This window comes from Mixophyes fleayi, chromosome 2, assembly GCF_038048845.1.
Source record: "Mixophyes fleayi isolate aMixFle1 chromosome 2, aMixFle1.hap1, whole genome shotgun sequence".
In the NCBI taxonomy this organism is placed as follows: domain Eukaryota; kingdom Metazoa; phylum Chordata; class Amphibia; order Anura; family Limnodynastidae; genus Mixophyes; species Mixophyes fleayi.
In genome coordinates this window covers 172157551-172182313 of record NC_134403.1, presented here as the reverse complement: position 1 = coordinate 172182313, position 24763 = coordinate 172157551, and the positions used below count along the sequence as shown (strand labels likewise).

The 24763-nt window shown below is 39.5% G+C and overlaps 1 protein-coding gene across 1 annotated transcript in view; it reads left to right on the top strand.

Moving 5' to 3' along the window:
* Positions 1-24763, top strand: part of CASTOR2 (cytosolic arginine sensor for mTORC1 subunit 2) — a 137854-nt gene that overhangs the window by 61467 nt on the left and 51624 nt on the right. The window contains exon 2 of the mRNA XM_075195000.1: positions 12695-12765. Within this exon, the coding sequence (XP_075051101.1) occupies positions 12695-12765 (71 nt within the window). The remainder of the gene's footprint in view (positions 1-12694; positions 12766-24763) is intronic.

Below are 24763 nucleotides of genomic sequence, written 5' to 3'. Positions count from 1 at the left end.
AGGTCACAGGTTTACAGCAGGTGATAGGTTCTCACAAGGGTAATTTTAGCCCCAGGAAGCAATGCATTATCTAAAATTGTGTATACAATTTAACTAATAATTGCTTCATTACAATAGCTTCATCAATGTAATATTTCCACAGGAAACAGAAACAGACACACAGGAAACAAAAGATGATGACCCACCCCCCTCATGTGCTTTCAAATTAAAGAATGTAGTGGTCAATGTAACACCATCCCCTCGGACCAAATGCTTAACTTTTTGCTTTTACAATTATTTACCAGGTGCACTGAGCCGATAATAGAAATAAAATGTATAAATAAGTTATCACTTCTTATTTTCATATTGGGGATGGTGGATCCAACCACAGGTACTCTGACTAAAGTACTTATATAGGTATTCCCCACCCATCCCCATTTTATAGATGATTAGTACATGCCATTTGGCAAAATCCCACTGCTCACAATATGGAAGTACTATCTTGACTGCCTCTGATTTCAACATTTCTACTAAGGACTTTGAAATAAACTCTTAAAGGATAAATTAATGTTTGTGGACTTTTAATTTAGAGGTTAAATGTGCAAAAATAGACCAAAGAGGGAAGGGGGTGGCATTCAATTATATATATAAAAAAATCTGCGCTAGGTGCCTCCGGTATGGGCCCGAGACACCAGTTTTTTTATTTTTATTTTTTACATAAGTAACACTAATTTTTGCTCATGCCCAATAGAGGTGTGAGCAAGAAGGAGTATTACTTTTTACCGCAGTAATTGAATCTGCCCCAAGGAATGGGACTATATTTGCACAGTTAAAAAAGGAAATGAGCAAAGTGGACTTTTTGTTTAAAATTACTTTCTACATAAATAAATTAATAAAACAACGGTTTTAAAAAAATTCAGTGTCAGACTTTACAGCCATTTATTTTCTACATGTTCCAATTTAAAGCATCAATTCAACATAGAAGATGTATTTATTTTTCTTTAACTAGCAAGATAACTTCCTTTTAAGCATTAATCTGTTTTCTTAGCAGTCTTCCTAAAAATCATTATCTCCCATTCAAAATCTCTCGGGAGGTTGCAAAAAATATCTTTGAGTGTTACATAGACATTCTCATAACTTTCATCAAGTCAAGTGAAGACAGATGGGGGAGAAGAAGGGAGGTTTTTACATTACAATGAACAGACAGAGCTCAGAGGGGTGATGCAAAGCCTTTCTACTCACTACTTCATGTGTCATGTGACTGTGGTTGACATGACACTGTGCAGAATTATAAATCATTAATAACAGCTTGAAGAAACAAACCAAAGAAAATTATATATATATATATATATATATATATATCAACATTATCTTTATAGATAAACCAAACAATCCCCCTTCTCCCTTAATTTGCAGGGGGGTGCTGCTTTAAAGACACCCCCAAACCAAACAATGTTAAGTTTAAATTATTGCATTAGCTGGTTAGTTATAAAGTTTGAATTAGTAAAATAGAGATTTACTAAACTACCTGCACTCGTGTTTCTGAATAACAAAAATGTACCACTTGGCAGGAGTGGAACAGTGCAACATCTGGCCCCATAGAAAAATTTGTATAGAGGCCAAACAATACCACTCTCAAGAGCATAGTGAGGGGCCTCTTCTGAGCATGTATTTTCCAGCTCACATGTCTACTTCATATGCATTTCTTACGAGAGCTGAGCAGGGAACTATGAGGGTGTCATTGCCAGACTCCCCTCACCTCTGGGCTCCATATCATCTGCACCACCTACAGGTCTACCACTTGGCCGTACCCTTATGTCCCTTTTCCCCCCTGCTCTACTGTGACGATACTACCTGTTTTAGGGCAGAGCTACACCCAGTCAGGGGTGTGGTATATTTGGGGAGATCAGGGTGTGGTTTAAAGTGTTTTTGTTCCATTTTAGGATGTATGCATTTGGTTGAAAAAAAAATGGTATCAGATTATTTGATTCTGTAGAACTAACATTTAGTAAGTTTATTATGGTGAATGCACATACCATGAAACCATGAAAATTCACAAGGCTTTCTCTAGACGTTGTGTGATTGTCATGTTTGAGCCAGCATTTGTTCGCTTGGTCATGTGTGAAGATACCGGGTTTATCTGGCCCAGTGCTACCCAGTACCTTCTAGGATTCGTATGGTCACTCAGGCAAAATGCAGTTATAAAAATACAACAGTATATTTATTGTTATACAAACAACACTAGAATATTAAATACACACAGTAAATAAATGCCAGTCAGATTTACCACATCATCTATCCCTTACCCCAATAACTTAAGGAGATATAGTCACCTGCTGTCCAGACTTCATGACCCATGGATCCCTCTCAGCTGCATATATAGACTTGAGTTAGAAAACGACAATTCAAAACTCCATCTTGCACCTTCCTGAATGAAATCCAAGCATGAGCACCCCTCCCCCCTGGAGTTGTTCCTTATATATCACAGGTCTAATTTCCACAGTCTTTCCCCTCCCTGGACAAACCCCTGCATCTATTCTACTTCCCCATTGGCCAGTGCAGGACTAGGGGGTTTGGACAGGGCAGTGGAGATGAGATGTCCTTTCACAGAAGCCCCCTGCTGGGATGCAGACAGAACGTCTGGACTAGTCCTAAGGAGAACAATTGATGCTTAATTGGCTTCCCCTACTTCCAAGGATAAGGTAGCAGTGAGCCCCTCCTAAAATTAACCCCTTACACTACTTTGTGATGTCACAGGGTCCCCAGCTGTTCCATGCTTCCTGTAGAGGAAGGAGGGGGGAGAATGAATGCAGCTCAAGCCCTCTCACCTGTATCCTAGACACCACCTGATCTTTACCCATAACCCTCCTGGCTTCAGTTTAAGGACAATGAATAACATTACTTCAAGTCATCAATATATAATACAAAATATACATATTTAAATTGAATTACAATGTCCCCTTAACCACATGTAATTGGACAATGCAGTTGTAGTCTGATGAGCTGGGGAAACAAAAGAAGGGCTATACAAAGTATTTGCTATAATTCACATATCATACTCGTTTTGTCACATTCCTCCCCTACTTTTTTAGCCCTTGTTTCCCAGTGGCTCCCTAGCCCCAAGTAATCATTTCTTCCAAGTCCAAAGTTTCTGGCCTGCTGTGGTTTCTCCTGGGTCTGATGGCAAGGTAGACAGCAGTACACAGTTCCTCAATCTCCCACCAGGGTCCCATGGCTGCAGGCATATCTTCCCACTCAGCTGGAGTGGGGGTTTATGCTGCCCTGTGTCATAAGATGAGACAACAATAAAACTGGGCCACTCCTGTGCACACATCCATGGTAGGAGAGTTGTAGTCCAACATCCCTTGTGTGCCTTATCCACCCTTAATTGCCCAACTGCAAATAGTCCCTTGGCCTGTCCTCTGTTTCTGGAGACCATGCTCCCCTCCCCCACATATTCAAGTGAAAACTGCCAAGTGGCAGGCAAACTTTCTGGCTCCTTGTCCGTTTGTTTCTGGCAAAGATCCAATCCCCCCTCCCCCAAACACTCAAGGGACAACTGCCCAGTGGCAGGCAAGCATGGGGGCTCCATTAATTCTTTGCTTATGGGGAATCCTCTGTCCCCCTCCCAAACCACATGTGGGTGCCCCTGTAAGTATGTTTGTGTGCATCTCCCCTCCCCTGCTACCACATCCAACTGTTGCACTACTTCCCTCGCCTCTGGCGCATCGGGGTAGTGTGAATCCTCATTGGACACAGACTTGTCCTCCTGGCAGCAAAGCAAAGTGGATGGTCCAGTGCAGGCCTCTGGTATTGGGTCCTGGATTCCCAGATTTGGAGCTGGAGTGCGATGCATCAAAGCTGGTGGGGCTGGTGAATCTTGCTGTACTGGTGCCCTCTCAGACACCCACTCAGTCAACATCTCCTCATCTGCCAATTCTGCATAGGGGAAGGCATAAGTGTAATTTTCCCAGGGCCCCATGGTAGTGGCCTCTGACATGACAATTCCTTTATCCTCTCCCATTAATTCTGTCCTACAGTCTGTAAACATGATTTCTGCTGAGATCATATGTTGCGCAAGTTTATGATTCTCTTCTGTCACAATTGGGTAAAGCTGTACATCACTTGCCCCGGAGAGCACACATGCGGTATCCTGCGTTACTTCATTAAACAAATTCTTTTCAGGCACAACAGGGATGGATAACTGGTCTTTTCTGTAATTCTGTTCTAACTCAGACACAGTCTCAGGTTCCAATAACACTGGCAAATTATCAGAAGATGCTGCTACATGGTACTTACTTGGTAGCTCTTTTCGATCCAAGTCACCAAATGGGAGAATTTCTCCTAATCCTTTCTGAGTAGTCGGAGGTACAACATCCTCACCAAGCAGTTCTTCTCCAGTCTCCCCCAAGATAGTAGCTTGGGCAACTGTATTTAATCCACTGGGATGGACCTCCCCCTGATTAACAGACTGAGCAGCCATCTTTTTAGAGTGTGACAAAAGATATTCCAATTGGCATTTTTCAGTATTCACTCGATAACACTGATCCTGCCACATTTCAGTGTCCGTAAATCCTTGCCGCCATACCTCATCCTCTGCTTCTTCAAAACTCTGTTGCAGACATTGCATTTGTTCCCAGAGAGGTATGTGGGGACCTAAAGTGAGCATCCATTTTCTATAAACACTAAAGGCATTGATGGGATTCTCCTGATCTTTGAACAAACGTTTCAGGATATCCATGTGTGTGCTGTACAGGTAAGGTACACCCCGGATCTGGCATTCCACTATCAGCTCCTCCATACTCATTGTCTCTAGTGGATCTGTAGAATCTGCTAATGGGACAGATTCTATTAATACATTTGCAGGGGATTCATCAGGCATGTCCCTGTGCTGTAATAGTCCATTTACGTCTTGTTTGTACTGCTGATTATTGTTGTATCTGGATTCTCCCTTGGCCAGATTCTGCATAGTACAAATAACTTCATGTGTAAAATCATCCCATGCTGGTTCATCCCGAAAATTACAGGCACTTGCCTCCTCTTTCAACATTAGGAACACATCCAACAGGTTCTCCAATTTCTCCTGTAGACTGGCTCCTTCCCACATAATAATCTTTGGGCACTCCTCATCCCAATAATCCAAAATGTGCTGCATTGTGGTGGGGTGGTGCAACACATCCATATCCCCATCCTGCAGACACTGCCACAGTCCTTCATCCCAGTACGCCTTTCTCCTGGGTGTACTGGACTGCTTCATCCCTTCCTTTGGGAACTTTTGCAACACTGGGCTGTGACCTGCTCTCTTGTTCCTAGAGCTCACACCCATTTTACTTCCAGGGATCACCTCACTGTGATTTCCTCTCTTTGAGACACGGTTCCATCTTCCGCTCTCCTCTGGCGGGGTGCGCTTCCCCTTATCAAATCGGCACTTAGACGGCATCTTCCCTCGCCTAAAGCCCACAACGCTTTTCGTGACACTTTCTACCTTAAAGCCTTTAGGAGTAAGTTCAGGATAATGTGGTAACTGGTTTCTAGTGCTAACTGCTTTGCAGAGCCCTGGAATGTATCACGATACAGTTCCCCTGCAGCTCTACCCAGATAGGACCTGGGACTGAGTGACCCCACTGCTTGCCACCAAAAATGTGAAGATACCGGGTTTATCTGGCCCAGTGCTACCCAGTACCTTCTAGGATTCGTATGGTCACTCAGGCAAAATGCAGTTATAAAAATACAACAGTATATTTATTGTTATACAAACAACACTAGAATATTAAATACACACAGTAAATAAATGCCAGTCAGATTTACCACATCATCTATCCCTTACCCCAATAACTTAAGGAGATATAGTCACCTGCTGTCCAGACTTCATGACCCATGGATCCCTCTCAGCTGCATATATAGACTTGAGTTAGAAAACGACAATTCAAAACTCCATCTTGCACCTTCCTGAATGAAATCCAAGCATGAGCACCCCTCCCCCCTGGAGTTGTTCCTTATATATCACAGGTCTAATTTCCACAGTCTTTCCCCTCCCTGGACAAACCCCTGCATCTATTCTACTTCCCCATTGGCCAGTGCAGGACTAGGGGGTTTGGACAGGGCAGTGGAGATGAGATGTCCTTTCACAGAAGCCCCCTGCTGGGATGCAGACAGAACGTCTGGACTAGTCCTAAGGAGAACAATTGATGCTTAATTGGCTTCCCCTACTTCCAAGGATAAGGTAGCAGTGAGCCCCTCCTAAAATTAACCCCTTACACTACTTTGTGATGTCACAGGGTCCCCAGCTGTTCCATGCTTCCTGTAGAGGAAGGAGGGGGGAGAATGAATGCAGCTCAAGCCCTCTCACCTGTATCCTAGACACCACCTGATCTTTACCCATAACCCTCCTGGCTTCAGTTTAAGGACAATGAATAACATTACTTCAAGTCATCAATATATAATACAAAATATACATATTTAAATTGAATTACAATGTCCCCTTAACCACATGTAATTGGACAATGCAGTTGTAGTCTGATGAGCTGGGGAAACAAAAGAAGGGCTATACAAAGTATTTGCTATAATTCACATATCATACTCGTTTTGTCACATCATGCATTGCAACCTGACCCAGCCAACCACCTTCTGAGGCTTTTTCATGAATACTAAGCTAAATACTGCTGAAAGAAAGCAGCGTCTTTCACCAAAGCCTCATGACTATTTAATTACGTGGAGCTACCCGTAGATGAAAACATATCACTGAGTTATTCAGGTCATTTAGCCATGAGAATAGAATGCATATTAAACTGGTTTGCCGACCAGCATTTTTACAATGTAGTTTATGAGAAACTGTAAAAAGTTAACCCCCACCCCCAATAATGTTGAACGCCAAGCGGTAAAATGTCTTCCCTTCGTTGTATTATATTTTATACCAGCACTTTGTTAGGTTAAATTTCATTTTCATTGTCCTAATTTTGAATGTGCAAAATTGTGTAGTAGATTTAAAATATCAGTATACACCTGTCATGTAAAGAAATTGGATTGATTTAAAAGTGTTTTTCACGGTAGTGGAATTTATTGCCTTGCCAGGTTTATAAGCTGTCACTTATATGCAGAACGTAAATAATTATTTTAATATATTCAGCTTGTTCACTAAAAATGCATTTTATATTTTCTCTGTAAATATCTAAATTCTTTATTGCAACATGTCTTGTAAAAAGTAAATATTAGAAATACCATAAAAACACCAATCAAGCTTAAATGGTGCTTTAATAGAAATATACATTACATAATTTGTGTTGACCCTGTCTCTCTGGATTTGAGTACATACAGTCTCAAGTCATTTCATTTTAACCAAGTGGTAATTAATCAGAAATAGTGATAACAGGTTATTCTCACCAAAATGACAATGAGACAGACCAAACGTCATAATGGTTAAATCATACATGCCAACTTTCAGAATTCCCCCCCCCCCCATGTGACAGGGGGTAGGTGGGGGCTTGGTGACGTTGTTGCATCACCATAGCCCCGCCCCCACTAGAAAATACCAAAATTCACGGCATTGTGTAGCGGTGAATCCGGGAGGTTTGCCTACTCTTCCGGGAGTCCAGGAGGACTTCCCGAAATTCGTGAGCCTCCCGGGAATTCTGTGAGAGTAGGCAAGTATGAGTATAATGAATAGGTTAAAAACTCATATCATTTTGATTTCTGAGAGCATTGATATGAAAAATATTTTTTATAAATATGCATGTTGTAAGCTCTGCAGACTTGTTTTAGTGCATATATATTTCCACATTAGTTTTTATGTGCATCTGTCACTGTAGTGTACTTTAAAACGTTTTAGTAAAGTCACATGCTTGTTAAAGTAAGATTTGGGCACTTATTATTCTAGATTAAAACATTTACATATTTTTACAACCACAATTTAAGCAAAATCTGCTTTTTTTGATGCATGTGTTAAAGGGCCCATAGTTATTAAGGATGTAAATGACCACCAGACCAGTCTGTTGTTGTAAGCTACAAAAGCATTTTGTATGAGCGGCAAGACTTCTTTATAAACAGCATTACATATTTTGTAGGAATCCCTTCCATTTGCTGACACAGGTGTGTGCAACATACCCATCTAGCAGTTTGTTGTTATTTATTATGTCACAAGATTACACTGTATCCCGCAATGATGTGAGAAGCATCTGGGTGAGTGCTTTAATACAGTATGCACATTAAGGTTAATTTTTGATATTTAATATTAAATTTGAAGTGCCATTAATTTCTTTAACCTGCATCATTTTTATTATTTTTGTTTCCTGCAACTCCTATTAAGAGCAGTCATTTCACCAGACTGGGTATCATCATCATCATCCTATATTTATTTTTTTAGGCAGCAGTTTTTTTTGCAATGTTGGGACTTGGGTATAACAATCCATACATAGAAACTGAACAAGGATCGACCAGGTTGACAAAGAAGGTGAAGATATAAGACAAAGCATATGAAGGGACTTGCTTGTGAGAGCTTACAGTCATGTCTCCATTTATGTTTGGTTTAAAAGAGCGAATAGCAATGTTCACAAACATATTAATAAAAGTCAGAATTGGAGAGATTTTTATTTCTGCGGGGAAATGTGAGCACACCAATCTTCCTGTTAAGTAGAGCAGGATCCCATTTTAATGGCTATTGAATGATATAACAGTGCGCCGATTTTGGAGGATTACACAAAATGGTTTTGTGCATCTGGGCAGCTTACAAGACTTACATTCAAGTTATATATCTTAAATTCTGTTATTGGTGCAAATGTTCCCAGATGATGTTTGTTAGGGCTAGGAGCTGTTAGTTGACTTTTAAACTCTAAAATGAAGTAATGTTGTAAACACATTAGTGAGAAAATTGGTTTTACCCCCGGGTGTGTGGTATGACGTGTGTTCTTAGCCTGGATCGTCCACTCCTGTGCCTGCTTTCAGAAAATGGCAATATGTAACTGCTCTATCAGAGGGTTCTTTAATAAAACAAGCCTTTCATTCTTGTTTAGTTAGTTCCATTAGCCCTTGTGTTGAAAATGTAAATGGACTTCTGATGCCTAATGTTTATATTATGATTTATGGAACTCACTGAATAAACATATGTGAAATAGTTTGGTTACAAAAAAAGGCAAAACACACAGAAATACTTATAAACAGCAGCAGTATTCGAACAATGGATGTTGCATTTATCATCTGTTATGTCTTTTTTGCCTGTTATTCCCACTGTGTCTAAAGCAGTGATGCTAGTAGTGATTTAAAGTGTACTTCTGCCATTAGGTAACAGTCAAGGTGTGCTGGGATTGCTAAAAATTGCTGTAATCTGAGGGACTTTTTGGTGGTGGTCCAGCCAAGAGATAATACTGAATGTCTGCACAGCGCAATTCACCCAAACTGCCTCTCTCCCTGCCCCCACCATAAAATATAATTTATAAAATATATATATATCATTTTATACAATATGTCACAAATTATAAAGAAAATGGAAAAAGAAAACATTTATTTTGCCTACCTTCTATGTCCCTGTTTTATATATGTCTTTTCCCTACTGTACGGCGCTGCAGAGCAGACACCTTACAAATCTACGATAGTAAGGATAATAATAATGCCAAAATCCATGAGAATGCAACCTCAAAATTCACAAAAGTAATTAGGGATGTCAGTGAGTGCTTTATGACTTTGTGATATAACTAAGTCCTAGTAGATACCTCCCAACATTTAAATGTGCAAAATTGTGATAAAAAAAGCCCCATTCCTGATCTTCCCAATCTCCAGCATTATTCACCTAAAGAGCGACCTGATCCACCCAGCCTCACCCATATTTACTGAGGACCACACAGACACTTTCCAATATGCCCCATCCCTTTTGGAGACCTGTAAACCAACACTATTGGGAAGTATGCTAACAAATGGATTTGCTGTAATCTCATGAAGATTGGTTTAGAACAACCAATGACTACTTCTACTTTAGGTACACTTTAAAATGGGCATGAGTGGGCAGCACGGTGGCTGTGGTTAGCACTTCTGCCTTACAGCACTGGAATCATGAGTTTGATTCCTGACCATAAGCTTATCTGTGAGGAGTTTGTATGTTCTCCCCTGTGTTTGCGTGGGTTTCCTCCGGGTGCTCCCTTTTCCTCCGACACTCCAAAAACATAGTGGTAGGTTAATTGGCTGCTAACAAATTGATCCTAGTCTGTGTGTGTGTGCCTGTCTGTCTGTCTGTGTGTATGTTTGGGAATTTAGACTGTAAGCCCCAATGAGGCAGGGACAGATGTGAGTAAGTTCTCTGTACAGCGCTGCAGAATTAGTGACGCTATATAAATAAATGGTGGTAATAATAACAATGAGTTGACTTAAATAAAATAACAATTAATACTGTTCCCAAAAATATATGTGAGTTACCTTACCTTGACAGAACTTGGCATATTTGACATTGTCTTTGCATATGCTTTGAAGTTTAGTTGTGTTCTGTTGTTCTTGGTTATCTGTTAGTTTCTGCAAAGCATGCCTCAGCTATCTTCTGTTCCGATTAACCCCTGAACTTTGACATATATATTTGTGGAATTTTCTTACAGCTCTCTTACATAGGCCAACTTATGTGTTAGGTCTAGTGGTCCTCTAATCAAGAGAGCATAATGTTTTCACAGCTGTATACGACCATGTTTATCTCACCTATAAATCCTCTTTTGTTTTGGCATAGTTGTTGCAGCTAGAGGAATAAATTGGCTGAGATAGGCTGCTGCTTAAATGGTTTAATTACAGAAAATATTGATTAAGGTTTTATTGAGAAGTGCCAAGCATCACAATTATTCCCACTTTCATTACGGAGATGATTGTGTACATGGTGGAAAGGAGGGCGGGAGTGAAGCACTGATGGAATTCTACCATGGTTTGTGCTTTTTCATCTCTGCAAGGTTTTGCTGATCTAATAATACATGTGATCTACATTTTGTGCACTGCCAAGATAAAAACAAGACATATGTTTTCCAACAGTCAAACATTGCAAGCCTGACTGGGAGAGGAAATGCTGAAAAGACTGAACACGGCACACTGATTATATCATAATAAAGACATAAATTCTTACAGTGGTTACATACATGTTAAACTCTGTTAGGGGTCTTTTGTGAACATTTGCATTTATAAGTAAAATATTTTTGTAACTATAAACTTTTTAAAAATAGATTTGCACTAGATCATAGCAACCAAGACTTGCTTTTGTTTGTGTGCTAGACAAATGAAAGCTAACTGCAATATTATGGGCTGTGCATTTTTTGCAGTGCCTGATTAAGGGTGTAGGACGCACTAAGCTATATGCTCCTAGCGCCCCCTCGGATTCCAATCAAAGCTAATGTAAGGTGGCTAAAAATGCACTCGTCTTTAATGTAAAATCCTGCTTCCTTCACCAACCCCCCCCCCCCCCCCCAATGCACACCCCATTGTTTATGTTCCTGTGTTTTTGAAACTCTGCTCCAGTTTGCTGTTTGTTTTATAAAAAGGACACAACAATCTTTGTTACTCATTTAGTTTTAACTAAAATCCCAACTGTGTACCAGAATGAAAGCATGAACCGCTACTGAGGGTGAAGATGTGGAGGGGTAGGGGGCTGTCACATTTGTGTCTGTCACCATCCTTGTCTTTCCTATTCACTTATCCTCATGCCACACCCAAGGATGACTCATTGACTTCAGCTTTTACCATAAGAAAACATCAAGATTAAAACCTCACTTCAGTGGTTCCCAAACTGTGTGCCTAGGCTCCTTTCGGTGCCTCGGCGATCTCACAAGGGTGCAGTGGCCAGGGCCAGTGGTAAGCAAGGCTACTTGGTAACTATTTTGGCTTAGGGGTGCCTTGAAAAAATGATGGAGGCACTAATGGTGCCTTGAACTGAAAAAGTTTGGAATCCACTGTCTTACTTCATTTTACTTTGGAGAACTGTTCTCTAATGTATTAAAATAAATTTCAGATTGTACCTCTCCCTGTTACAATTTTGCAGTCCCAAAAATATGGTTTTTATCATCCACATAGAGGTAATACTGAAACCCAAAAAAGCTCCTATTAGTTTTCTATGAGAAGTAGTAGAGTTTGAGAAGAGCAGAGGGCCTAGGGCTGAGCCTTGTAGTATCCAACTGATAAAGAAAGTGAAGAGGAGGTGAATTCAAGGAACCAAACACTGAATGATTACCAGAATAAGACACTGTCCTTCAGGCCTAGGACATACAACATATATATGAAAAGTGAGTGGTATACAGTACCAAATGCAGCAGCAGATTTAAGGAGTATCAGAATTGCAGGTTTTGTTTAGATTTACCAATAAGCTTTGCTGGGCTTGGGAATCGAGAGATGGGACAGTAATCAGAGATAGTTTGGGTCAAAATTAGCCTTAAGGTAAAGTAGACAAATTGGGGAAAGATGGAGTAGATTGGTTTTTTTTGTTTTTTAACCCCAAAGTGAGGTTTGTAAAAAGAAACGCTACACGAGCAATTAACCTCAGTTCATTGTTAATTAAAGCAAAAATACATTTGCTCCTACAGGAAGGAGTAGCCCAGTGGATAATAAATACATCCAATGAAACCAAGTTGACATTTTAGGAAATTACTAATAAACTATTATTGCAATATTGAAGTTACGAATATATTGTATGTTGTTTCTCAAAGTACATTTTTGGTGTAAACCTATCCATGATATGTAACCCATAGTTGTTTTTGTTTTTCCCATGCAGCTGCAAGTTTTTCAGTCTTACAGAAACTCCAGAGGACTATACCATCATTGTGGATGAAGAAGGATTTCTAGGTAAGATGTTTTGTAATCTGTTTTGTTGAAAATGTGTGTATTTGTGTATACCTTGTTAAAAAAGTTTGATCTTACAAGTAGGCTGTTTCTATAATAGTTTTGGAAGTTAGAGAACATTTCACATATGGAATTTGAATAATTTTAAAATTTGGATGTCAAGAAAAGGAAAATTTAATACTATATTTTTCCAAGTGAGGTAAAGTATTTGCCTTTGATGTTTTTTCATCCTGTAAAGTCAAGGGACCAACTAAGTGCTGCAGGAACCAAAAGATGTTGGATAGCATTGTACAGTATATGTACATGCTGCCGTCAGCTACAGGAAAGGCAGCAAATTACCAAGTCCCAACAGAGTATGCATACAATTTACAAACTGTGCATCTCTCCACAAGAAAACAAATTGTGTATGGAAAAATATGTGACATTGCTAATATGCATACATTTACATTGACTACATGTTGCCAGACTGATGTCTGCAGGTAAACAAGTACCATAAAAGAATAAAATGAAATGCCTTCAGTTGCCTTGTGCACGGCCATCACATCTGCCACCCCACTCGGACAGGGAAAGCGCAACCAGAGTGATTGATAGTCACTGTGCTATAGTAATTGCGGAAAGGACAGTAGAGTCTGTCACTCTGCAATCCTACTGCAAGTAATTACTGCAGGTTGGCCAGTGGCTGGAGAATTGGTGGAGGTTGGGGAGAGACATAATGGGGCCAGGAAACAAGGTAGGTTTCTTGGTCCCAATATGCGTCTCCCCACCTTCCCCATTGGGATGGGACTGCCTGAGACTCATGGGAGGAACAGTCCTGATTGTGCTATATCACTAGGTTTAAATATCCACAGGCCACTTTTCTCTGCTGTCATTTACATCTATTCCCACTGCCTTTCTCCCCCCTTGTTAGTAGTTTGCCTTTCTCCTTAAAATTCAAATATGCTGTGTTTTTAATAGTGTTTCTATTTTGTTTTCTATAAATGTTCAGTAAAACATTTCCAGTTAAAGCAGTAGAGTTCTAAGATATTATTACTTTTATCCTTACACCTCTATCAGTAGCTACTTAATAGATTGATGCTTCTCACCTGCCATGTGCTGCTCAACCATCTCTACACTACTATAGTTAAATAGCAGATGTAAGCACGGGATCAACGTGGCTGGAGTAAATTATCTGAATATTCTTATCTGGATAAGTACTAAGGCTGACCACTCACCTGCAACATTGGGCAGCTGTCCCAGTACCACATCATGTGTGGTCCCAAAGGGACCCACTTTCCACTGAAAATAATCCAATTCAAAACTATTGGCTCATTATTAGACATGTTGGTAAATGCGGTCAGAAGATAACCCTTAGATGACAGCACTTGATCTGTGTTTGTGGTAATCTTCAAACAGCAATGACAACAGGCTTCAGCGAGGACTTGTGATCCGATTGCATGACCCAATATGTGTATGTGGTCAAACCAAATCACGCAGTGCAGTGTCTGTGGTGGGGGCTTACGAGTTTGGCCTGTACCCTAAAGGTAAAAGACCCCGTTCCTCCCTTTCCCCAGGAGCAAAAAGGCCCAGAGAAGGACAAGGGTTTTCAGGCTCCCCTTTCCGATAGCTAGTGAGGACCTCTTGACATTCCTGACCTCCAGAGTCAAAAGGCCCATTAAGAGGCAAGGGTCATCAGGCCTATTTCTGCCGTGAGGCTCAGACAGGTTTAAGTAGGCTGAAACTTTCCCCAGGGTAACTGACTCTTCTCCTAAACCCTTATAAGATGTGACACACACACACACACACACACACACACACACACACACACACACACACACACACACACACACACACACACACACACACACTAGTGCAAAATAAGTGCTAGTGTCAAATTAAACAAATAAACTAATTGAAGACCTAATGAGCTAATGTACTTTCTTATAAAGAAAAATTGAACTGTTCACTAGAATGTTGTCCAGTCATTTCCACCCTTTTGCACATGGTTATATTCACTATGTAAATGTGTATATGTATGTTAAAATTTGCAAATACTAATGGTGCATTCAAATCTGCAGTCCAATCCTTTGAGATTTTGTCAGCTTCTGTTTACTTGAGATTGAGTAATTTGACCAGGGGTGCCTAAACTTTTGCACACAGCTTAATGTGTACTTATATCTAAAAATCAGCAAAAGTATATAGTGTTTAAAATTGCAACTGTTTATAGTAGTTTATAGTGATCATCTTGTTCTTTTTGAGGCTTGCACTAGATCAAAATCGTTAAACCTAATCACACGTTTGTTGCCAATGATTCAGGATAAAAAAAAAGAAATCCTTGCTATACTTTGTGTTTATGGTCTGCATGATGCATAAAAGTTGCCTAAAAATGCCTAAATGCCTGCACATATATTCTGCATGAAAATGGCTTTTTAGCTATATTTTTAATTTCTTCTTTAAATGAGAGCTACTGAGGATGTTTGTTATTATTTGCTCAGTGTATTCTGTAGAAGAACCGTTTTTATATTGCAAGAACAAAATGCTTCTTATATGCCATGCCCACTTTTTTTATCACTTGACATTGTCATAATTAGTAATCATCCTGTAATGAAGCCCTATATGGGGGCCAGTACTAATGGAAAGCAATGGTTTTGGCTGTAATTCTAATCAGCGTAAGTGGTACAATTAGTGTATACTTTAAATACATCTCTAGTGAGAACAGTTTGTGTGTGTGTGTGTGTGTGTGTGTGTGTGTGTGTGTGTGTGTGTATATATATATATATGCACACGCACTATATTTAGCATATATGCTACAACATCTATATATTTATAGCATATTTGCTAACAAAACACAGGCAATAAACGGAGATATCAACAAGGAGGATGAAAAGCTAGGAAACTGCTGCCAAAAGCATGTGAATGTGATTTTTCTGATTAAGGTATGGATTTACCCAGCAAATGAAATGTATGCAAAATTGTTGGATCAAGGTTAGTGGCAGTGGCAGCACAAACAAATCATCATTTATATAGCGCCAGCAGATTCCGTAGCGCTTTACAATTGGGAACAAACAGTAATAAAACAATATTGGGTAATACATACATACAGAGAGGGCCCTGCTAGCAAGCTTACAATATACGGGGAGTTTCTGCTGCCTCCTCTCGGCAGCCAAATGCACCATGAACTATGCGGCTGCACGGTTACTGTGTATGTTGGATTTTGTCATATCCAGAACTAGGATTTCGCTAGGTGCTAGGAGCCAGAAGGCCACTCTTAAGAATGCACTGTAGGCAGGGCCGTCTTTCCCATTGGGCACAATGAGCAGGTGCCGGGGGGCCCTGCAGCCCAGGGGGGCCCGTCGGCTCGCAGTGCATGTCGGGCGTGACGTCATCACGCACACCCGACATCCATTGCAGAGCGCGACGGAGGAGGAGACCAGGGAGGGAGCCGGATCACCAGCTGACCGCAAGGTAAGTATTTTCTTCTTTTTCTTCAGGTTTTGTTTGTTTTTTTTTGCTGCCTCCGACGGGCCCCCCTGGGCTGCAGGGCACATATATATAATATATATATATTTTTTTATATATATATATATATGTATATATATATATAGGGGCCCCGGTGCACTGCTTTGCCCGGGGGCCCAAAATGTTGATAAGATGGCCCTGACTGTAGGCTCTATTTTTGTGCTTAAAGTTTTAACCCGTTAAGGGCTAGTTATTAGTGAGGGCCACATAGGATGGGGATTGCATGTTATTTTATTAGTCCTTTTTAGTGTTTATTATACACTACAATTATATTTTAATAAACTGCATTTGTCATATTCATAAGCAGACACTGTCAGAATAGATTACTGCTAAACAATTTATTATTATTACCCTATATTCATATAGCATCACCATATTGTCCAGCGCTTAACTTAGACTATTTAATCGTTCATCAGTGCTCTAGTTCAGTTCATGCTATGTAATTCTCTAAATTCATCATGATGAAAGAAGGGATCTGCTGCACTGTAGTTATTTGCACTAATCTCTTTCTGGTGAGGGATTACATCATCATTAATCATCTTTCAAAAGAAAAGTTTCTGTAAAACCCTTTCAATTGCAGGTAATTGGGATTTGCAGGTTATCACATGCTATTTTGCTGTACTTTGCCATAAAAATCCAGGACATTGAAGCATGTTGGTGAAGATTGTATGTTCATTTGCTATTCTTGCTTGTTATATTCATGAAAAATAACATGAGAGGGAATGGATTAAGAAGCTCTCCATGGAATTGCATAGTCTGAAATGAAAATAACAATTTTTTTTAAATCATTGTGAATTTGCTGCATTCATAGAGCTCCAGTGATTTGGATGCAAATTCCCATAGAATAAAGGTATAGTATTCACCGCAAACCACTAAAATATCTAATACTAATATACTGGGTGGATGCTATTAAAAACTAAGTGACCATAACACAAAATTAAGAGCTAGACAAAGTATCAATGGTATATTATTGGTATATTATTAGTATATTCCTCTGGCTCAAAAATATTCTAGTAGGTTAATTGAATTTTAACTAAATTGCTTGGCATGGTGCTAACCCATCCACTCAGTAGGCAGATAAAGCAGGTAGGCAATCGCAGGGGTGACACACTATAGAGTGCACTCGCTGATTCAGAATGGGCAACCCCTGGGCCATGTAAATACACTAACATAAATTAGTTATACAAAGCACAAAAGAAATACATAATTGAAAGGTAATACAAACAATTACGTTTACAGAAATAGAATATCACATAAAACAATGAATTTCAAACCTTCCAGTTGCCTTGGTAAATAAAAGGTACAAAAATGTGCTGTTTAGCAATGTAATCTAGGCACTAGAGCAGACTACAGCTCTGATGAAGAGGAGAGGAATGAAGGAAATGTATTCTCAGTATAGATCAGAGCGGATGCACACTTTTGCTACAACAAGGATTTATGAAAATGAATTCCCTGTTCCCAGTATAATGAAAGAAACTATTTTTTTTTAGGTTATTGTCCTTTTAAATATCTCACCTGCGTTAATTTGCAACTATAGAACTACTGTTATTGTGGGTGCCATAACATAATAACAAATATTCTATACTCAGACAATTACAGAAGTTAGCTGTGATGTCTTTTTTTCTTTTTATCTGGACAACAAAAACAACTCTATAAAGCCAGAAGGGAATGTATTTAGTAAAAGTTGCAATAGAAATTGCAGAAGCCAATAAATATCTGTCATCAGAAGGTAGAGGGCTCCATTTAAGGTTCTCTCTCAATTCTTTTATTTTTAGGTTAATTGTTTTTAGAATTTTTGGCACTGTGGTGTGAAGCTTGATGGGCTTCATGGCATCCAAGGCAAAGATGAAAAGAAGTGTCATGTTGTAACAGAAAAGATGTGAGACAACTGTTAGATGATGTGGGAGGTATAAAAATAGAAGAGTTGAGATAATCTTAATAACCTGTACACAGTTTTACTTATTGGAAGATAAGAGTGGAAAAATCAGCCATATATTGCAGAGCAGTGCCCACATAACCAGTATTTGATTGAATACTTGCTGGGCTTTGCCAAGCCCATATCTTTTAAACAAAGCATCACTCGGACATGGCAACACATTTTAGTTGCGTGGGCAGAGATGTAACTTTTATTTCACATGCTGCCTGTGTCCTTGTGATCATCTCGGCTGTAATTCTTCTTTTGGTTTATTTTATGCCTGTGTATACTGAGTAAAATTGGCAAGGACAAGGCATATCAATTAAACATAAGCCTAATCAATCACTACAAGAATTTGCTGCATTCTGAAGCTGGGCTCAAGCAAATATGTAGGTTAAAGAATGAAATGTGTTGATGCTCAGCAGTATTGGGACGCAGCACACTTCAGACACAGCTAATAAACGCTGAGTGAGGCGAATGTAGACAATGGATAACCAGATAATGATGTCGGTGGAAGTAAACATTTCTGAACTTACTTCCTAGCAACTATCATTCTGAAGCGCTGGAAGAAAAGTCTCTTTTGGCAGATGTTTAACAGAGATCCCACTGCTGCTGACAAAGACCCAGACCAGAACGAGGCTGTGTGAACAGTAGTTACTGGGCAGAATATCCACCAGCTACACAGAAATGGGCAGAATGTGCTGGGCATAGAATAGCTTTGAATATGTCTGCTGCCACCATTTAGGCGGAAATCAAGCTCCGTGCTGCATGTAAAAGATCTGTGACGCTAGAAACTATTGTTTTTAGTGTTAATCTACCCACTGGTGGTTTTCTGTGTAGTTGTTTTCAGAATGCTATTACTAGTAGTTTTTTTTTTTTCCATATGCAAATGCATCAGGAAGCCTACTAAGTGCTCGAAAACACTGTTAAAAATGCATATAAAACATGTTTGTATTTGATATGCTTTTTTTACTAGTGTTTAAAAATACCAGTAAATCGCTAGTGTGGGTAAGTGGCGATATAACGGGGATTATTGCTTGTGTTTACATGAATAAGTGTGGTGCATTTATTTACGTTACATATCTAATGTCAGTGAATTTTTAAGCACATTGACATAACTATTTCTTACAAAGCCTTTTGCAAGTTGTGTCCAGTAGACTATAGGTAATTTACGTATTTGGAAAATTACAGAGTTGTATTGGCAATTACATTTCTTCTTACTTTGTAACATCATGCTTTTATTTTAGCACTTTATATTAGATAGAAGGTGCGTGTGTCAGTTAGTAGGTCAATATGGCTGTGACTACGGGGAAGCAAAATGTGGCTCTTCTTGATGACAGAAGTGTTAATGTTGCATTTCAATTAAAAATAATAGATGTGGTCATATGCAGTAAATATGTGAAAATGCTACAAGATGTATTATTTTAGACACAACTTAATGCAATACATAAGTTGATATTCTAAAATGTATAACAGTGTGTTGTTTTTATTGGGGCTACGTTTTTGGGTTTACCAGAGCTTATCCAAGCAAAAGACCTACATCACACAGTTGTGCACGTATAAATAAATATATTACTTTTATTAGAATACTAGTCTTCAATGTTGACTCAAACAGCTATACAACTAAAATAAGTACAACTTAAATCAGCTTTAATAATTATATTTGAGAAGTCCTCTGCCAGACCTGCTTTGTGGAATACATGCCTTGTCAGTTAGATTGACCACTGTCAACTTCATCCAACTTCATCCACTTGTTTTTTTGAGCCGTAAGCAGTAGTTTTTCTTCTTGTTTTTTTTCTTTGTCCTTTTACATTGCTCATTCTTTGCTTCATGCCCATGATCATCAGTATTTTGCTTCAGATACACACTGCTTAATGGAGGATGGGTCTGAAATGTGTCTTATTGTATGTAACATATTTCTGGGCACCTAGATAATTGTGCAAGCCCCCCATGTATATGTGTGCATAGCTCTCCTCTGTTAGCTTATGTCCCCTTTTTTGTTTCTTCCCAGTTGTGTGTGTGGGGCATAAGTATATAGACACAGAGACAGCATTTCTTGGGAGAGGCGAGTGTCTGTTAGTTTACTGTAAACTATATTAGACAATGGGGCCTACTCAAACGATAAGTAATAGGTGTAAACTATACTAATAATATTGGGCTTTCAATTCCAATCATGTGGAAAAAATAAATTAAAATGTAAACAATAGATTCAGGTCAGTAAAAGAATATATTTTGAAACGTTCATTCATTAAAAAAATAATTTATTCAAAGAATAAAGCAATTTGAATTATTAATCTGTTATTGCCATCCTGAATTGCGATAATAACACAGGTTTTGCGATGGAACAAGTACCACACGATTCTTGTGAAATAGGCTTCCCCATTCAAAGATTTTAAATATATCCTCTTGAAATCTTGCTTTTCTCCCCGATAGGAGCAGGGCCGGATTAACCATAGGGCTAACTGGGCTACAGCCCAGGGGCCTATGGCATCCCGGGGGCCCTTGAAAGTGCTCAGCAGCAGTATTGATCGGTCGGGGGTGGGATCAGTGCTGCTGAGCACTTTCACTGCGCTCCTTCCCCGGCGAGCTGTAGTCTCATTACTGAGGAGATCTCGTGAGTCTCACTCTCACGAGATCTCCTCAGTAAAGAGCGTACATTGCGCCAGAGAAGGAGGTAAATGCCTGGGGGGGGGGGGGGCGCTGGCAGCTCGGATCACGGGGGAATGGAGGCTCCCTTAGCCCAGAGGCCTCCATTCCCTTAATCCGGCCCTGGATAGGAGTCAGTGGAGGAGTACATTTACACAGTTTAGAAGGACTAGTACATTTTAAATTCTCTTTAATACATTTTCTCTAGTGGAACCAAACCACCCCCTGATTATGCAAGCAGAACAGGGAGCATTTGTCACCCTGATATTTACTGTCCTCTCTTCCTGTCTTCCTGTCTGTCCCCCGCAGTAAAGGCTCTCTACATTCACTCCCAAAGACCTAGATTCCTGTTATGAAGGCCAATGGATGCAGTCTTTTAATTTTTTTGTGTTATGGGAATTCTCCTTCTGGGATCTCTTTCTCTATTTGATATCTTTCTCGCGAGCAATATGCTGGTACTATGGTAATAAAAAGCATTACATGTTTTTTTCCTTGTGTGCATTGCCGGGAGCCTGATTCTGGAAATCTCCACTTATCGCTTTTCGCTATCAGCACTGTATGAAGAAAAAAGGAGCATAACATACCATATGGTGGACATTTGACCTGTAGCTGGGCCTTTTTTCTGCAGTGGGAGCCTATAGTGCATGTACAGCCAAGAGCCAAAGTTCTTCTTAATCCATCACAGGCAACATGACACTGGCACTCTGCAAGGACTTCCCTCTATCTCTCACGCGATGCCTAGGGGGCACACACACACACATTGTAAAGTTACGATGTGTATACGCATCTGACCTGATGACAGAGCTGCACTACTTTACTAAAGGCCGATAGGGACTTGCCCTATGCAGTTTTGGGCTGCATGTAGAGGGAGAGTCCCAATTGCCCTTAACAAAATAAAAGACTTAACTCTTGAAACAAAGTGAAATTGTGTCAATACAATTCCTAAATCAGTAGAAGTATGTAAACCAGCTACTTTCAAATTGTGAACCACAGTGTAAATAATTGTTTAGAATCTGTAAGTCTAAAAAGATGTTAGTTTGATTTATATTAATTGAAATTTACATAAAATAAATTGCTCATTATTGCTCTCTAGGACTAGTTGTTGAGTTAGTAACCCTTCGACATGTGCACTAGTAGTTCAGTGAGCTAAAGGCAAGCTGTTTTGGACCTGGTTTTCTGAGAGCAAAACATCTAAGAATAGTTAGCAGGATATAGTGGGCAGACTGATCTTGTTAAGTATCCTTCACACCTGACTGACGTTGTACTGTTCAGTCACTAATCTGACTCACACAGTTACTTTTAGAGAAAGTATCATTGAAGTGGGGTTTTTAATGTTCCTGACCATCTAACTCTGAAATAGAAAAAGCAATATATACTAGAATAGATGTACAGGTTGAACTTCCCGAATCTGGAATTCTTGTGGTTCATCTATTTGTGGATAAAACAGGGTTTCAGATGGAATATAGTGCCAGATTAAAAAGTTATCCACTTCTGTGGGTTTAAAGTTTTAACAAACTCCTTGGTCAAGCACAGATAACAAGCTGGAATACTCTTGTGTATAAAAATAACACAATAAATGTAAAGTTGATAGCTCTAGAACCACTTAATATGCCAGATTACAAACTAAAATTATATATTTAGTGCAGTAGCCTTAAAATGCAAATAGAACACAAATTCAGTACTCCTTTTTCACATTTTGTTTTCATATACATTAGAGGCAACATACAACCATATACCAGAAACAGACAGACCTTATATTTAATGAGTTTCCATTCATTATAGACTAAACACCTGTTATTGTCATACATAAAGTATGGCCTCAACAAAAGACCACCATTTTTTTTTTAATAAATTATTTTTCAGTTACAAATATCTTAAACATCCAACCTAACTAACACCGTATTCTATCTATGTCACTATAAATATTTTACCGTGATATCATGTGAACTGTCAAGACAAGGAGACCAACAATACATTTTCAGTAAGTAATGCATTAAAGAGTGAAATACATTGTACCAACAGATTGTCTCCAATCATATAAGACAAGAAAAATGACACTCCAGGTCAAACCTAGAGAGGCTTCACAGGACTGGAAGTTAACTATCAGCACCGTAGTTCCCAAAATCCACCAGGTCATCCTGATGAGGGTAGGCAACAAATCTTAAGTTATATCAGTGGTGCTATACCTTGTGATATTTAGGCATGGCCTTCCTACTTTCATACATGAACCGCTCATGTCTCCATACTTTAGTAACTACAGTGGTCCACTGAAGCACAATAGGTGGCTCAGTCGCCATCCACCCCCTTGCGATAACAACCTTAGTGGTTTACCTAATTCCTCTTCTAGTGTATTGCCAAACAGGCAGATCTTGGGGCACAACTGAGGGGTCACAGGTAGCGTGGAGGAGATATGTTTCCATATTCTAAGCCAGAAGGACTGGGCCATGTCCATTAAAGGTGCCAAAAAGTGCCCTCAGGGTCACCGCACTTGGAGCATTCCGAAGAGGCATGTCAGCCCATTCCATGTAGTCCAACCGAGGTCAAATATACTCTGCATATAAAAGTAGCATATAATGGTGAACCTGCTGAAATCTAAGACAAGAGGTGGCATGTCTAGTACCTCCCATTATCAAACTCCACTCCTAATCTGACACCCAGATCGGCTTCCCATTTTATTCTGAGCAGAGCCACTCCTCCCGGAGCCATCTGAGGTATCAAAAGGGCATAAAGCACAGATATAGGGCCTGATTCATTAAGGAACTTAAATTAAGAAGTTTCTTATTTCAGTCTCCTGGACAAAACCATGTTACAATGCAAGGGGTGAAAATGAGTATTCTGTTTTGCACATAAGTTAAATACTGACTGTTTTTTCATGTAGCACACACATATCAACTTACAAATAAGCCATCACATATTTGTGTGCTACTTGAAAAAACAGTCAGTATTTAACTAATGTGCAAAACAGAATACTAATTTGCACCCCTTGCATTGTAACATGGTTTTGTCCAGGAGACTAAAATAAGAAACTTCTTAATTTAAGTTCCTTAATAAATCAGGCCCATAGTCTAATAAGACAAGATCCCACAGACCTTAATACATTTTTAACTGGAGACCCCCAGGAAACTGGGCATTTAGGGAGTGTCTCGGCTGCAGATACCGGAATAACCAGGTGTTGGGTAACGAGAAGAATTCTCTCAATTGTTAATATATGTTAGTAATTGGCTGTCGCTATATATTTGACAAATTGTATTAATTCCAGCACTCTGCCACATCACTGAACCCTCCAACCCCACCAACTCTTTGGAACCAGTGTTTGACCACAAGGGAGCCCTTCACCTCCCAGGATAGCATGAGAGTGGTGTTCTGTATAGCGCCCAACCATGAGACCAAATGTGTAAGCTGGAAAGCAGAGTAATAAACACGAAGATTGGGCAGGGCCAGTACTCCTGAATTTATTGTTCTAAACATCGTGTTAAATTGTACCCATGCTCTCTTACCACCCCAGACCAGTGAAATGAGATGTTTATTAATATTTTGAAGCACATACAATGGATTGTACACTGGGGAATGCTGGAGGGGGTATAAGTACTTAGGTTGAACTACCATTTTAGAAGGTTTATCCAACCAGTGATTGTAAGAGGAAGATTGCACAAAGTGTGGCTTTTGGACTTTAAATATTCTGTTATTCGGTCAATATCAAGTGCAATGTATTCTGAAGCCCGGGCTGCCATTCAAATATTTGAACTTATTGGTCCAGAGAAGCAACTGACAATACACAGTCACAGGTTTGCACCCTACCGGAAAAACCACAGATTTGTTCCAGTTGATCTTGAGTACTGAATAAACTCCAGAGAGACCACCATCTTAATAACCTAATTAAATTATTATGCTGGATACCACAATTTATTGGAATAACTTCTGATGCTTAAAATAGAAATTCTGCTC